Source organism: Budorcas taxicolor, chromosome 2 (assembly GCF_023091745.1).
Source record: "Budorcas taxicolor isolate Tak-1 chromosome 2, Takin1.1, whole genome shotgun sequence".
Lineage (NCBI taxonomy): Eukaryota > Metazoa > Chordata > Mammalia > Artiodactyla > Bovidae > Budorcas > Budorcas taxicolor.
The window spans coordinates 170,256,306-170,268,459 of record NC_068911.1 but is presented as its reverse complement, the minus strand read 5'-3'; the positions used below and the strand labels follow the sequence as shown (position 1 = coordinate 170,268,459).

Genomic DNA, 12,154 nt, shown 5'->3' with positions numbered 1-12,154 from the left:
GAGGTTGGGAAAGCCTGCTCCGGAAGATATTGACTTGGCCGCAGAGACTCTCAAATGGAGTAAAGGGGTTCTGGGCAGAGGGAACCGCCAGGCAAAGCCCAGGAGCAGGAAGCGTCTCACCCAGTCTGTGCTCTCATTGGTAGGTTTCCCTGAAGCTCCTCCTCTCTGCTCCCTCCCCGCACACCCAAGCCTCCCAGGTGTCCTCCTCCTGCAGCCAGCACCTCCCAGCAATCCCATGCAGAAGATACTAACATGGTCTCTCTTTTTCTTAACTTTTATTTATTTATTTGGCTGTGCTGGGTCTTAGCTGCATCACGTGGGATCTTGTTAGTTGCCGCATGCAAACTCTTTAGTTGCGGCTCGTGGGATCTAGTTCCCCTGACCAGGGATCAAACCCCAACCCTCTGCATTGGGTATGTGGCGTCTTAGCCACTGGACCAATTGGGAAGTCCCTGTCTCTAGAGAAAACAGGCCCAAAGAGCCTAAGATATTCACCCAAACTAACTGCTGACCACACCACCTGCTAACCACCCCAAACTCACCATGTGCAACCTGAAGTACAGTATCTTCCCCAGCCCTGCCCGCCCCATGTACCCTGCCACTGGCCGGCCCCCTCCTTCTCCCTGCCCCACACTGACTGTGGACACTGCAGTGGTTCTGTGCTGGGAGGATAAGTGGTGGGGCCTGGGATCTGGGCCCTCACCTGGTCCCTGCCCCCAGCCCCTTCCCACAGGCCTGGTTGATTCCAATGAGGATCAGAGCTCGAGTTGGAGGGTGGAGGAGGCAGCTATTTCCCCTTTCCCAGAACTGGCCATATCTGCGGCATCTGGAGAAGTCAGCTGGGAGAGGTTCCCTGGGAACAGGAAGAGGTGGGGAAGGGGGAGTTTCTTCTCTGTGCCCTGCCCTGCCAGGGTGCCTAAGATGGGAGGCCGAGAGGGGCCCGCCCTGGGGACTGAGCTGATGGCTTTCTGCTTCCAAGTTCTTCCCGACTCCTGCTGCTTCGGGGAAGTGACCCCCCACCCCCACCCCCACCCCGCTGGCTTTCCAGATCCTTGAATAAATAATTCAAATTTTGAAATCTTGCCAGGCCCACCCCTCCCTGTGCAGTGAGGGCGCTATTGGGCTGACATGATTGACGTCGCCCAGCTCCTTCTGCCAGCCCCGGCATCGCGAGGGCTGGCCCGGTTACTATCAGTCCAGACCCTCTACCCTGTCCCACCCCCCTGGGGGCCCACAGTCACCTAGTATCTTCATTCCAGGACCCTATGACCCTTATCACAGCCTGGTCACTTGTGACAGGGTCACGGTGACCTGAAGAACTATCACCCAGCCCCTCCACCTTCCCTTTCCTACCGCCTCATCCCTGAACCCCATCATGGCCCAGCGTCACCCTGACACTGCTATGGTTGCCCTGGGGGCTTCCTTCTCCTCCTCAGCGTCGCACTGCCACCATCCCCCCAAGATCCTGTCACCGCGCTCATACCGTCACTTCCACCCACCTCCCTGCTCTCTCGTGCTCCTGTCACCATCACCTCAGGGCCCCATCGTCTTGGCAACCCCTGTCATCCTCACTGGGGACGCTCATTCAGCCCCCATCACTCGGGCTCCGTCACCTGAATTCCGTCAGCCTGTCTCTGCCACCCGAGGGTCCCATCACCTCCACAAACTCTCCGGGGCCCCTTTCTTCCTCTCCCTCTAACACATGCCCCCCGCCACCTCCCTGAGACTGCAAGGGCTCTCGCACCAGCGACCCCGAAACCCCCGGCCCGTAGAGGGCGCAGCGTCAAGGACAGCGCGGGCCGACTCAGAAGGGGGCGGAGCCGCAGCCACGGTCGCTTTTTATGAATGGGGGAGCGGGCGGCACGAGGCCTCATTACTATGCCGAGCGGCGCGCGCTGCGCCCCAGCGCGACGCACCCATTGGCCAGCCGGGCCACTGACGTCACCAAAGCGGTGGTCGGGGGCGGGGCAGGGCGGGGTGACTCACGCCGCTTCTCCCGCGGCCGCGGGGGCTTCTCGGGGTCCTCACACACCCTGCGCAGCCCGGACCCGAGCGCAGCCTCCCCGCGGCCCGGCCGCGCCCCGTCCCGAGAGGTGAGTACCGGGCCCCGCCTTGGGTACCAGGCGTCCAAGAGGGCACGCAGGATGCTGGACGCTGGGCAAGAGGTCAAGCTCCCAGCGGTTGGTTGGGGTCGGAGGTTGAGACCAGGAACTCTGAGTCTGGGCTAACAGGAGGGGACCCAGGGTCTGGGTGATAAGAGCTGTCAGCTGGGTAGCCCGGCGTGGGGTGAGCACTCTTGCAAGGACCCGAGGCCCTGAAGGGACTGATGGTCATCTAAGTTTGGGCCGGCAGGAAGCGTCTGGGCCAGGAACCAGGCGTCCGAGCAGGAGGAGGTGGCCGACTTAGAAATCCAGACGCCCGGACAGGAGGCGGAGTCAGGCCCAAGATCCAGGTGTCCAAGCAGAGGGAGGGATCTGACTCCAGGATCCTGGCTTCCAGCAGGGGGTGTTTGTCCCAAAGACCCAGAGGTTCAGGCAGAAAGAAGGGTCCAGCTGGGGGCAGAAGTCTAGGCGAGTGTGTGTTGGGGGGCTGAGGTCCCAGATGTTGTTACCCCAAGAGTGCAGGGTGGGGGCTGGCGGGAGCTTCATGAGCATTCTCTGGGGGCGGAGTCTGGGGCTGGCCATACTGAGAATCGTGAGGGGTCTGGTGAGCCTCAGAAACTGAGCGTCATCCTCCCCAGTGGGGAGGGAGCAGAGCTGCTGTCAGTCTTGAGATGTCCCCTCCCCCAGTCCTGGGCCTTTCCCGGCTTCTCCGGGATTCTATGGGCCTCCATCCACTTATGGTAGTCCTTCATCTTGTCCTCCTCGGTCACACACGTGGGAGAGAGACCTGCAGGACTCAATGTATTAGAAGGGAGAGGGGAGCGACCCACCACAGGGATCCCCAGACCCCTGCTGGCCTAGGGGCATAGGTGAAGACAAGGGTATCCTGGAAGGAGCTTCAGGGCATGGGAGGGGGTGGGCAACCTGGGACCCCGCCAGGTATCCTGAGGAGAGACCCCCCCCCCCCACTGCTTCCAGACCCCTCTACCCAGCACCCAGCCCTGCCAGCTTCTCACAGGGCGTTTCTCCTACAGGTACCATGATGTGGGGTGCAGGCAGCCGCCTGGCCTGGCTCTCTGCTGGCCCCGGAAACATGAACATGAGCAGCATGGGGTCCACAGAGGGGCCCACAGGCCCTGCCGCACCTCTGCCCACCCCCACGGCCTGGGACGTAGTACTGTGCATCTCGGGCACACTGGTGTCCTGTGAGAACGCGCTGGTGGTGGCCATCATCGTGGGCACTCCCGCCTTCCGTGCCCCCATGTTCCTGCTAGTGGGCAGCCTGGCTGTGGCAGACCTGCTGGCGGGCCTGGGCCTGGTCATGCACTTCGCTGCTGTCTTCTGCATTGGCTCAGCAGTGATGAGCCTGGTGCTGGTTGGCGTGCTGGCCACGGCCTTTACTGCCAGCATCGGCAGCCTACTGGCCATCACCGTTGATCGCTACCTTTCTCTGTACAATGCGCTCACCTACTACTCAGAGACAACAGTGACGCGGACCTATGTGATGCTGGCCCTAGTGTGGGGGGGCGCGCTGGGCCTGGGGCTGCTGCCTGTGCTGGCCTGGAACTGCCTGGATGCGCGGGCCACGTGCGGCGTGGTCTATCCGCTCTCCAAGAACCATCTGGTGGTCCTGGCCGTTGCCTTCTTCATGGTGTTCGGCATCATGCTGCAGCTGTATGCCCAGGTCTGTCGCATCGTCTGCCGCCATGCCCAGCAGATTGCCCTCCAGCGGCACCTGCTGCCTGCCTCCCACTACGTGGCCACCCGAAAGGGCATTGCCACCTTGGCCGTGGTGCTTGGCGCCTTTGCCGCCTGCTGGCTGCCCTTCACCGTCTACTGCCTGTTGGGCGATGCCCACTCCCCACCCCTCTACACCTATCTCACCCTGCTCCCTGCCACCTACAACTCCATGATCAACCCCATCATCTACGCCTTCCGCAACCAGGACGTGCAGAAGGTGCTGTGGGCTGTCTGCTGCTGCTGTTCCTCTTCCAAGATGCTCTTCCGATCCCGCTCCCCCAGTGATGTCTAGTCTCATCCTGGTGACCCTCCAGCCCTGATCACTACAGAATTCCAGAATGTTAGGTCCTCCAGGGCTTTGTTCCAACCCCCAGCTCCACACCCCAAGACCCAGCTGGTTCTGGAGTTCTAGGACTTTGGGTGTTTCACAGGATTCTGTTCAGATCCCTGCAGGGCCCAGCTGGCTCCATGGTTCTAGAATGTTCCGGTGGTCAGGGTCCCAACTCAGAAATGTCCCACAGCCCAGATGGGCTTGGAGTTCCAGTAGGCTGCTGGGTGTTTCACAGTGCCATTCCAAGTCCCTGACCTTCCCCCTCCCTTGACCTTGACCATGTCACTTTACTTTTGTGTTTCTGAGCTAAAGAGTCAGAGAGGTTAGTTACTCCGTTGCCTAGATAAGAGAAAGGTTTATCTGTATATATGTGCACATACAAAGAGAATATCTATTTATTATTTATTTATGAATTTATTTATGGGTGTTAAGGGGAAATAAAGAGACCCACACCTTGAAATCCAGGCCATACCAGGGTACTCCCAGTCCCCAACACCCTCATTTCTGACCTCAGTTCCTAGACGGGGAAAAGGGAGAGAGAGAAACCACGTATTTTGTTATTATTTTTGCTTACTTTTTATCGAAGAGATCATAGAAACCAGAGCCTTCTCCCCAGGCCTGCCCCCTCGGGTTTGCAGGGGGAACACACCAGCCTCTGGTTTTTTATTTTTTTAAGAAGCCATCACCTGAGAAACCGAGCATTCCTCTGCTCTGGGGGCCGACTGCCCTCTGGTGGCCGTTTTCGGGGAACTGCAGCCGGGTCGGCCGTCGGAACCAGGCCAAGCAACCCCAGCTCCACTCCAGCCTGGTGTCCAGCACCATAGCCAGAGCCTGGGGTCAGGTCTCACCCTGCGGTGCCCTACAGGAGGCAGGGTGCGAGCCAACACCTGAGCCCTCTGCCATCTGGGGTAGGGTCCCCAGTGCAATCCCTATTCCTGTTCCTGACCCAACCCTCAATAAAAAAATGATTTTGTGATAAATAAGATTTGTCTGTGTGTGGAAGGAGTGGTGTGGGGTGTGATGGATGACAGCCTGGAACGGGAGGATTAGGCCAGGCCTGGGGACCTATGGGGGGATCCAAGAAACTAGAGACTCAGGTGGAGTAAGGCTGGCAGGTGACACCTCCCACCCCAGGATGCCAATCTGATGCGTTCCTCTGTTCAGACCCAGGCGTCCCCAGACAAGAACCCCACCTCCACCGGGACTAGAACTGCTGGTGCCAGGCCCCCATGGGTTTCAGTTGCTCACATCTTGCCTACATTAGCTTTAGCTTGGGGTTTGGGCATGAAGAATGTGCTCAAGCCATGTAGTGTCCCGAACAATGGCAGCCTCTTCCACTCACAGGTGTTTCCTGCGCGCTGGGCACTGCACTAAGCGTTCTGCATCCGTCAGCTCACGTATGCCTAACAAGCATCCCCTGGCACGGGTAAGAACTTCCTGTTACAGACCAGGAAGCGGGCCAAGGGAGATTCAGTGGTCAGCTCAAGGTCATACAGCTAGGAAACGGTAGAGCCAGGATTCAAAAAGAGGCACATGTTTCCAGGCCCTGTGCACTGTCCCCTGGCCGATGCCCCATCTCCTGCCTTCCCAAGCCAAAGGCTTAGGACATTCTGGACCCTGCCTTGTGTTGGGGTTAATCTTCAGAGCCAGTGGCCCCATTTTGGGAGGTGATTGGATGGGGTCTGTTCACTCAGGACCTGGAAGGACTTTTTTCTATGCAAAGGTGAGTGAAGGTAAGTGTGTGTACCCTTGTGTGCATCTGAGGACAAAATTGGGCAGGACTCTGAATTTCAGTTTTGGAACCAAAAAGAACTTGTTCACCAGGTACAGGCAGGAGTAGGTTTGGGGTGTGGCTGAAGAGGAAGCTCGGACTGCCCCAAACCCACATCTACCCAGATGGGCAAAGCCTGGAGGTGGGGCCCTCAGAGCACCCCTATTGCACAGATGGGGAGATTGTTTCCCTGGCCAGAGAGCTTTTGCCTGATGTTCAAGACTCCTCCCCAATAGCAGCCACAGGAATCCAAGGGGAGTGGGCATACCAACAGGGCTGGGTCACAGCTGGCAGAGGGCGGGCCTGGGCTGAGCTACACACAGTGCCAATCCAGGCCCAAAGCGGGGAGGCTCCACCAGGTCGGGTTGAGGCTTACCTCCTCTCCCCGCCTTCCTGGAAGGTCCCTGGGAAAAAGGTCCCCAGTCAGGAAGCACCTGTCCCATGCCAAACATCTCACACAACATCACCATGGCCCCTTTGGTTGGGGGGGGGTGGGTACTATTGCTTTCCCCATTTTACAGAAGAGAAAGTTGAGGCTCTGAGAGTAATGAATTTTCATTTATTCATTGCGGTCCTTGTGGGCAGTGTAAATTCTAGCTGGAGGACACAGTAATAAAGACAGGAACTAAAATATGATAATGTCAGAGTGATATATCCTGAGAGACAGGGCACAGGGAGCGGATGTAAGCTTTAAACGAGGGCGCCCCTGGGGACCTCCCTGGCCGTCCAGTGGTTAGGGTTCAGGTTATCCACTGCTGCTGGGGACCCATGCTAGATCCCTGGTCAGAGAACTAAGACACTGCAAGAGATATGGAGTGACCTCAAAGTAAAAAAAAGATACGATGCCCTCAAAATCCTCACTGAAAGTGACATTTGATTTGCCTAAAGTCACACAGTTAAGAGCTGAGCTGACCTGAGGGTTGAACCAGGTCCTTGTGACTTCCAATCTGTTTCTTTCCTGGATGAGGGAATTGGTTTCAGGAGCAGCTCAGAAATAGCAAGCAAGGAAACCAGGGCAGGGAGCCCTGTCCTGGGCTAGGGAAAGTTTTGGGGGTCTCCAGGGCACCCCTAGACCTTTGGGAGGGGCAGTGTAGGAACAGGCCTACTGGCTGCCTCAGCCACACTCCCAAGGAGCACCCACCAAGGTCTCGAAGGAGCAGGGCCAGGGGCCCATCCCATCCTCGGTGGGCTTGGCTCTCGGCCCGCTCCTTGCTTCTGGCTCCAGGGCCCAGCAGGGCCAGCCTCATTTGTGGTGGACCCTCACGCCGTTGAGTCCTCTGTCTCTGTGTAGCTGTGAGGTGGCGCTCAGACATTTCTGGAAGCCTGCATCTTCAGTCTCGGCCTTGAGTCCTGGGCCCACATGAGGGTGTCTGAGCCTGTCCCCGGGTTGGGGTGTGTGTGCAAGGTGGGGCCCGTTGGCTTCTCCTTCCTCCTGGGATTCTGCAGCTACATCTCAGGTCCTCCCTGTACCCCAAGTCTGTTTCCTCCGGAAAGCCTCCCTGGCTCAGCCCTCCTGTGGCTGTGAAGATGAAGTTTATACACCTTGCTACACTTCTCCTTAGTAAATATTTACAGAGAAGTTTTACCTTTCTCATCAGAATGGGGGCCTCTGAAGGCTGTGTCCCAGCTCCAACTGAAGGTCCCTGAGAGAAGGGACATGTCTGCCCCTCAAATTGAAGCCGTCTGTGTCTCTTTCAGGCTCAGACTTCTCAGCCTGGGGCTGCTCATCACGTGTGCATGCATGTGTGCGTGTATGCCTGTGTGTCTGTGTTTTTCGGGGTGGGGAGTAGCCAAGCCTTCCAGCCTCTCTGCCTTAGCCAGCTGTCCAACTCCATGCCTGATCCCCCCAAGTGATTGAGGCCCAGGAGGGTGAGCTGAGCAGTGGGGGCTCCCTGGCTTGGAGGAGGCAAAGGCTGGGGCCCGGAACTCTGCCTTCCTGCAGGGGTAGGCCTTAGGGTGGGGCTGGGGCCCTTCTCTCCTCCCCTTCTTCCCAGGTCCTGTGGAGGGGGCAGCCCCCACCAGGGCCATGACCGCTTCTCCCTGCAATAAGTGAGGAGACAGCAGCTATTAATATAAGATGAGTTCACGGGCTCACAGCTTCTGCAGGCTGGAAAACAGGCTCCTGGGGCTGGGGGCTGCGGCAAGTCTCGTCTGTCAGATTTTCTCCTGGAGCCTGAAACCTGCCAACCCCACACCCCACAACTCCCTACATGCGGAGACATGTGTGCACACAGGCATGTGCACACAGGCACATATGTGGGGGCCCAGGTTCCTGGCTGTTGAGAGAAGACCCACACATGCACACATACCCAGACACGCACGTATGATCAGTGTGTCTGCACACTGGTATGAGCACCTGTGCACACAGATATATCACATGTACACAGACCATGTCAACCTCAGGTGCACATGTTCTCATGCAGAAGCACACACCTAAATGTATGCACATGCCCCTGCACAAATACGTACGCACACAGACACACAGCCTTGTATATACATGTGTGCACACAGGTCCAGGCACGCTTGCATACTCAGACCGATCTGCACACCACGGCACAGACACAAAACTGCCCGTGTGCATACAGATGGCATCAGAGTCATTTACACACATGTGCACACAGGACTACATTCAAGGACTTGTACATGTACATATATGTGTACATGCATGTCTTTTGCAGACAGTGTACAGTCACACAGGCTCCTCACTGTCAGTGTTCAGCAATCATGAATTCACAGGCAGACCCTTGCTTTCCAGCACTAACCGGCTGGCTCAGCCTCCCCTCCCCCCAGCCTCATGACATGCAGCTCAGGCTCCTGCCAACCCCAATGTCTGCCCTTGGCTTCCCACCCCCCGGGGGGGTCCCCAGATCCCTGATTAACCCCCTCACTAATTGGCCACCAGCCCCTTGACTTTGCTGCAGGCCTTCTCGGGAGCTGGGAGCGAGAGGCTGCAAATTGGCCAAGCAGGTTGGGTCTGGGGAATAGAATGCGAGGCAGGGCGGGGGTGCTATGAGCTCAGTGCTGAGCTGGAGCCAGGCAGGGTGCCCCTATACCAGGACTGGGGGGGCACTGGCATCGTACCCTCGTGGGAGGGCACTTAGGATTCACATGCATCCAGTCACCTGAGCCTTTGCTGCACGCACTTTCACGCACACTAGTCATGTGGGTGGACATGCTCCAGCCCATTTCACACAAATGCATGTGAACATTTGCACACACCCACACTCAGGAAAAACCCCATTAATCAAAATCTTACATGTTGATAAATTCACCTGTCAGATACACAGAGACCACTGATATATGTACATCCAAACACACTTCACCTAAATGCCCAAATGTGTCACATGTATACCTGCTTGCAAACACAAATTTACTTGCTATACATGCCTATGAATGTACACCTAGGTCTACCTGTAGGCATGTAAGAACATACATCCACACCTGTACATGCACACCCAGAGTGCAGGCATGTGTGTGCCTACCATGATGGACCCCCAAATAGCCACAGAATAAGAACTCCCACAGCCAGCCACCAGCTTTGCGGAGGAACAGGGAGTTTAAAGTTCCTGAGGTCTACAGGAAGAGGGGTGTGTGTTGGGGGCGGGGAGTGGTGGAACTTGCCTAATACCTAAGCCCAGTACTCCCTCTGGGTTCTCCTCAGCCTCGGGGCTCCCAGACGGGACAGAGGTTCTGGCTTTGCTTCTCTAGTTCCTGTCTCCTTGGCTCTGGGCCTGAGCCCACAGCAAGTTCTGCTTTCTTGCAGCCAGCCAGGGGCATTGGAAAGCAGAGGGTTTCTACTTTCATGCCTGCTGCCAACTTGCTGTGTGACTTTGGGCAAGTTGCTGTACCTCTCTGTGTCTGCCTTACCAACTGTAAACTAGGAATGAAAAGCTTGGTATTGGCTGTCCTTCCGGGATTGCCTGAGGAGTCCATGGGTTCATCTTTATGGATGTGCTTTACTCAGGCACACGTCTGGGAGAGGTTAGTTCCCAAGACAGCAAGACACGAGTTGTGGTGGGGGGTCGGTGTTGGGCAGAATACCTAATCCTGTGCGACTCCTCACTGAACAGGGGAGGGAGCTGAGGCCCAGAGGGAGCTGCAAGGTGGGAGCTAGAAAACCTGGCCTGACTTCTCAGCCAGGAAATCTTCTCCTCCTTAAATAAATACGCAGGGCATGAGCAGGTTGTGTGTGCACAATCCCCCAGGTAAGGAGAGGGTGTCTCTGCAGAATGCCTGCCACCATGATACCGAGCATTCTACCAGGAAGAGATTCTTTTGGGTGTGAAAGGCTTATTTTTTTGTCCTCTAGCTTCAGACCCCTCATAAGACACTTCTCCTGGGGCTAAGGCTGGCTTTGGGGAGCACCTGAGACATCTCCTAGCTTCCAGATCTAGGAGGGAACTGGCTGACAACCACCCTGGAGCAGCACTTACGGAAGCGGTGCCAGGTTGCCCTGGCCGCCAGGCGGCCAGGAGGGGGCAGTGAGGAGCTGGCAGAGGCAGCACAGGAGGGGTGGCTCCTGAGGACTGTGTGTGGTTTGCTTGCGCTTGTGATCCTGTAACCGTGTGCTGCTCTGTGCTCGTTTGCACAAAGATGGGATTCTGTGTGCATGTGTCTCCATGTCTGAGTGTGCACAAATGCCAGCATCTGAACAGGTGTGCGCATATACTGAAGCTGTGTCTGTTGGAAGCCCCTGCCCATACACAGGGAGACCACTGTGTTCCAGGCAGTTGAGGGCACAGGGCACTTCTAACTCTAAAGGTCTAGGATAGCAGGGCCCCCAGTCCAGCTCACTTATTGCAAAGCGAGAGCAAAATCAACCATCATTTATAAAACTAGGCACCAGCGGGTAGGTAGGGCAGTCTGTAACAGAAAACCTTTAACACACCCCTCTGACACCAAAGACCATGATCCTCGATGGAAAGATTCTGAAAATGGTTTACGCTGCGTGGTGGGCAGAACACGAGAGACCCCCGCGCGAACTGCAGCTCTGCTTTTGGTCGGCTATGCGGTCTTAGGCAACTCAACCTCTCCGAATCATGTTTCTCAAGCGTCAAGTGGGACCCTTGGTTGGTGAAATAAAGCATAGGCAGTCTCGGGCAGGTAGTAGTTGAATGCTTCTTCTTTTCACGACTAGCCCAAAGAGCTGAAGCTCCCAAGTGGAGGAGCTGGAATTTAAGCCAGACTCCCAGCTGCCCAGAACCACATTCCTTCCCTCCAATTCTCCAGCAAGGGCGGCTCCCGACACCACCATTTTGTCTTCTCCCAGGGCGGGCGTCTGGCTGCCTGTCAGTCACCGACCTCGGGAAGCCAAGTGCTGACTAAACACAGGCCTGAGCAGGAGGGTGGGGTGAGGGGCTCCACCAGGGCCAGCAGCTCCCGCGCCCCCTCCCCTGCACCCCCACCCCCAGCGATGAGCTCAGAGTGGCTGGCGCAGCACTTGCTGACGATTCAAAACTTCTGCCCCCTCTCCTGGGATGCCAGTGGGTGACTCTCTCGCAACAGCAGGCGTGACCAGCCGAGTCACCAACCCAGCTCCCACCCCTCTCCCGGGGCCGCCCCACACCGTCTGTCTGCTGGGCTCAGAACAGGGAGTCCACTCATCAATTACCCCCGGGGACAGCTACTCGCAGCAGCTGTGCTCGGAACAACCGTTGCTTCCTGGGTAGGTCATTTTTTTAGGGTCAGAAGAGAAACCCAGACCTGTCGCCTTCCCAGGCAGGAGAGAGAGGGGGCGTGTGGCAGCCTAACCCTTTTATCGGATTCCATTGTAAGTCGTTCTATTTAAGGTAAGTTGCTCGGGTCTGAGAGGCAGACAAGATGCCGGCCAGATGCTGGCAGGCAGCATCAGCATTCTCCTGCCTGATGTGAGGGCCCCCCCCACTGCCCTCCCCTGCCCCAGCACACCCTTCCCAGGCAGCTGAGGTGGCCTCCAGGTGCCCCCCCACCATGGGTCTCCTCCTAAATCAACACCCCCACCTCCCACACAGGGCGCACCAGCCAGAGGCAGAGGCCCCGGGCCTCCGAGCCCACCCACACCGACCTCCCTCTGGAGCTCTGGCCACCATCTGTGGCTATCAATGTTGCCCCCTTGGAACTGCTTCTCCCATTACACAGATACAAGTGTGCGCTCGCACGCGCACACACACATACACACCCCCCAGAGGTGGGTGCATGGTTACAAAGACTTTCATCAGATTATTTAAAATG

At 57.1% G+C, this 12,154-nt stretch overlaps 1 protein-coding gene across 1 annotated transcript; it reads left to right on the top strand.

The window, feature by feature from the left end:
- Nucleotides 1–3,141: 3,141 nt before the first annotated feature.
- On the top strand, nucleotides 3,142–4,134 carry GPR3 (G protein-coupled receptor 3). The gene has a single exon (XM_052636029.1). The coding sequence runs from the start codon at nucleotides 3,142–3,144 to the stop codon at nucleotides 4,132–4,134; it is 993 nt and encodes a 330-aa protein (XP_052491989.1).
- The last annotated feature ends 8,020 nt before the right edge of the window (nucleotides 4,135–12,154 follow it).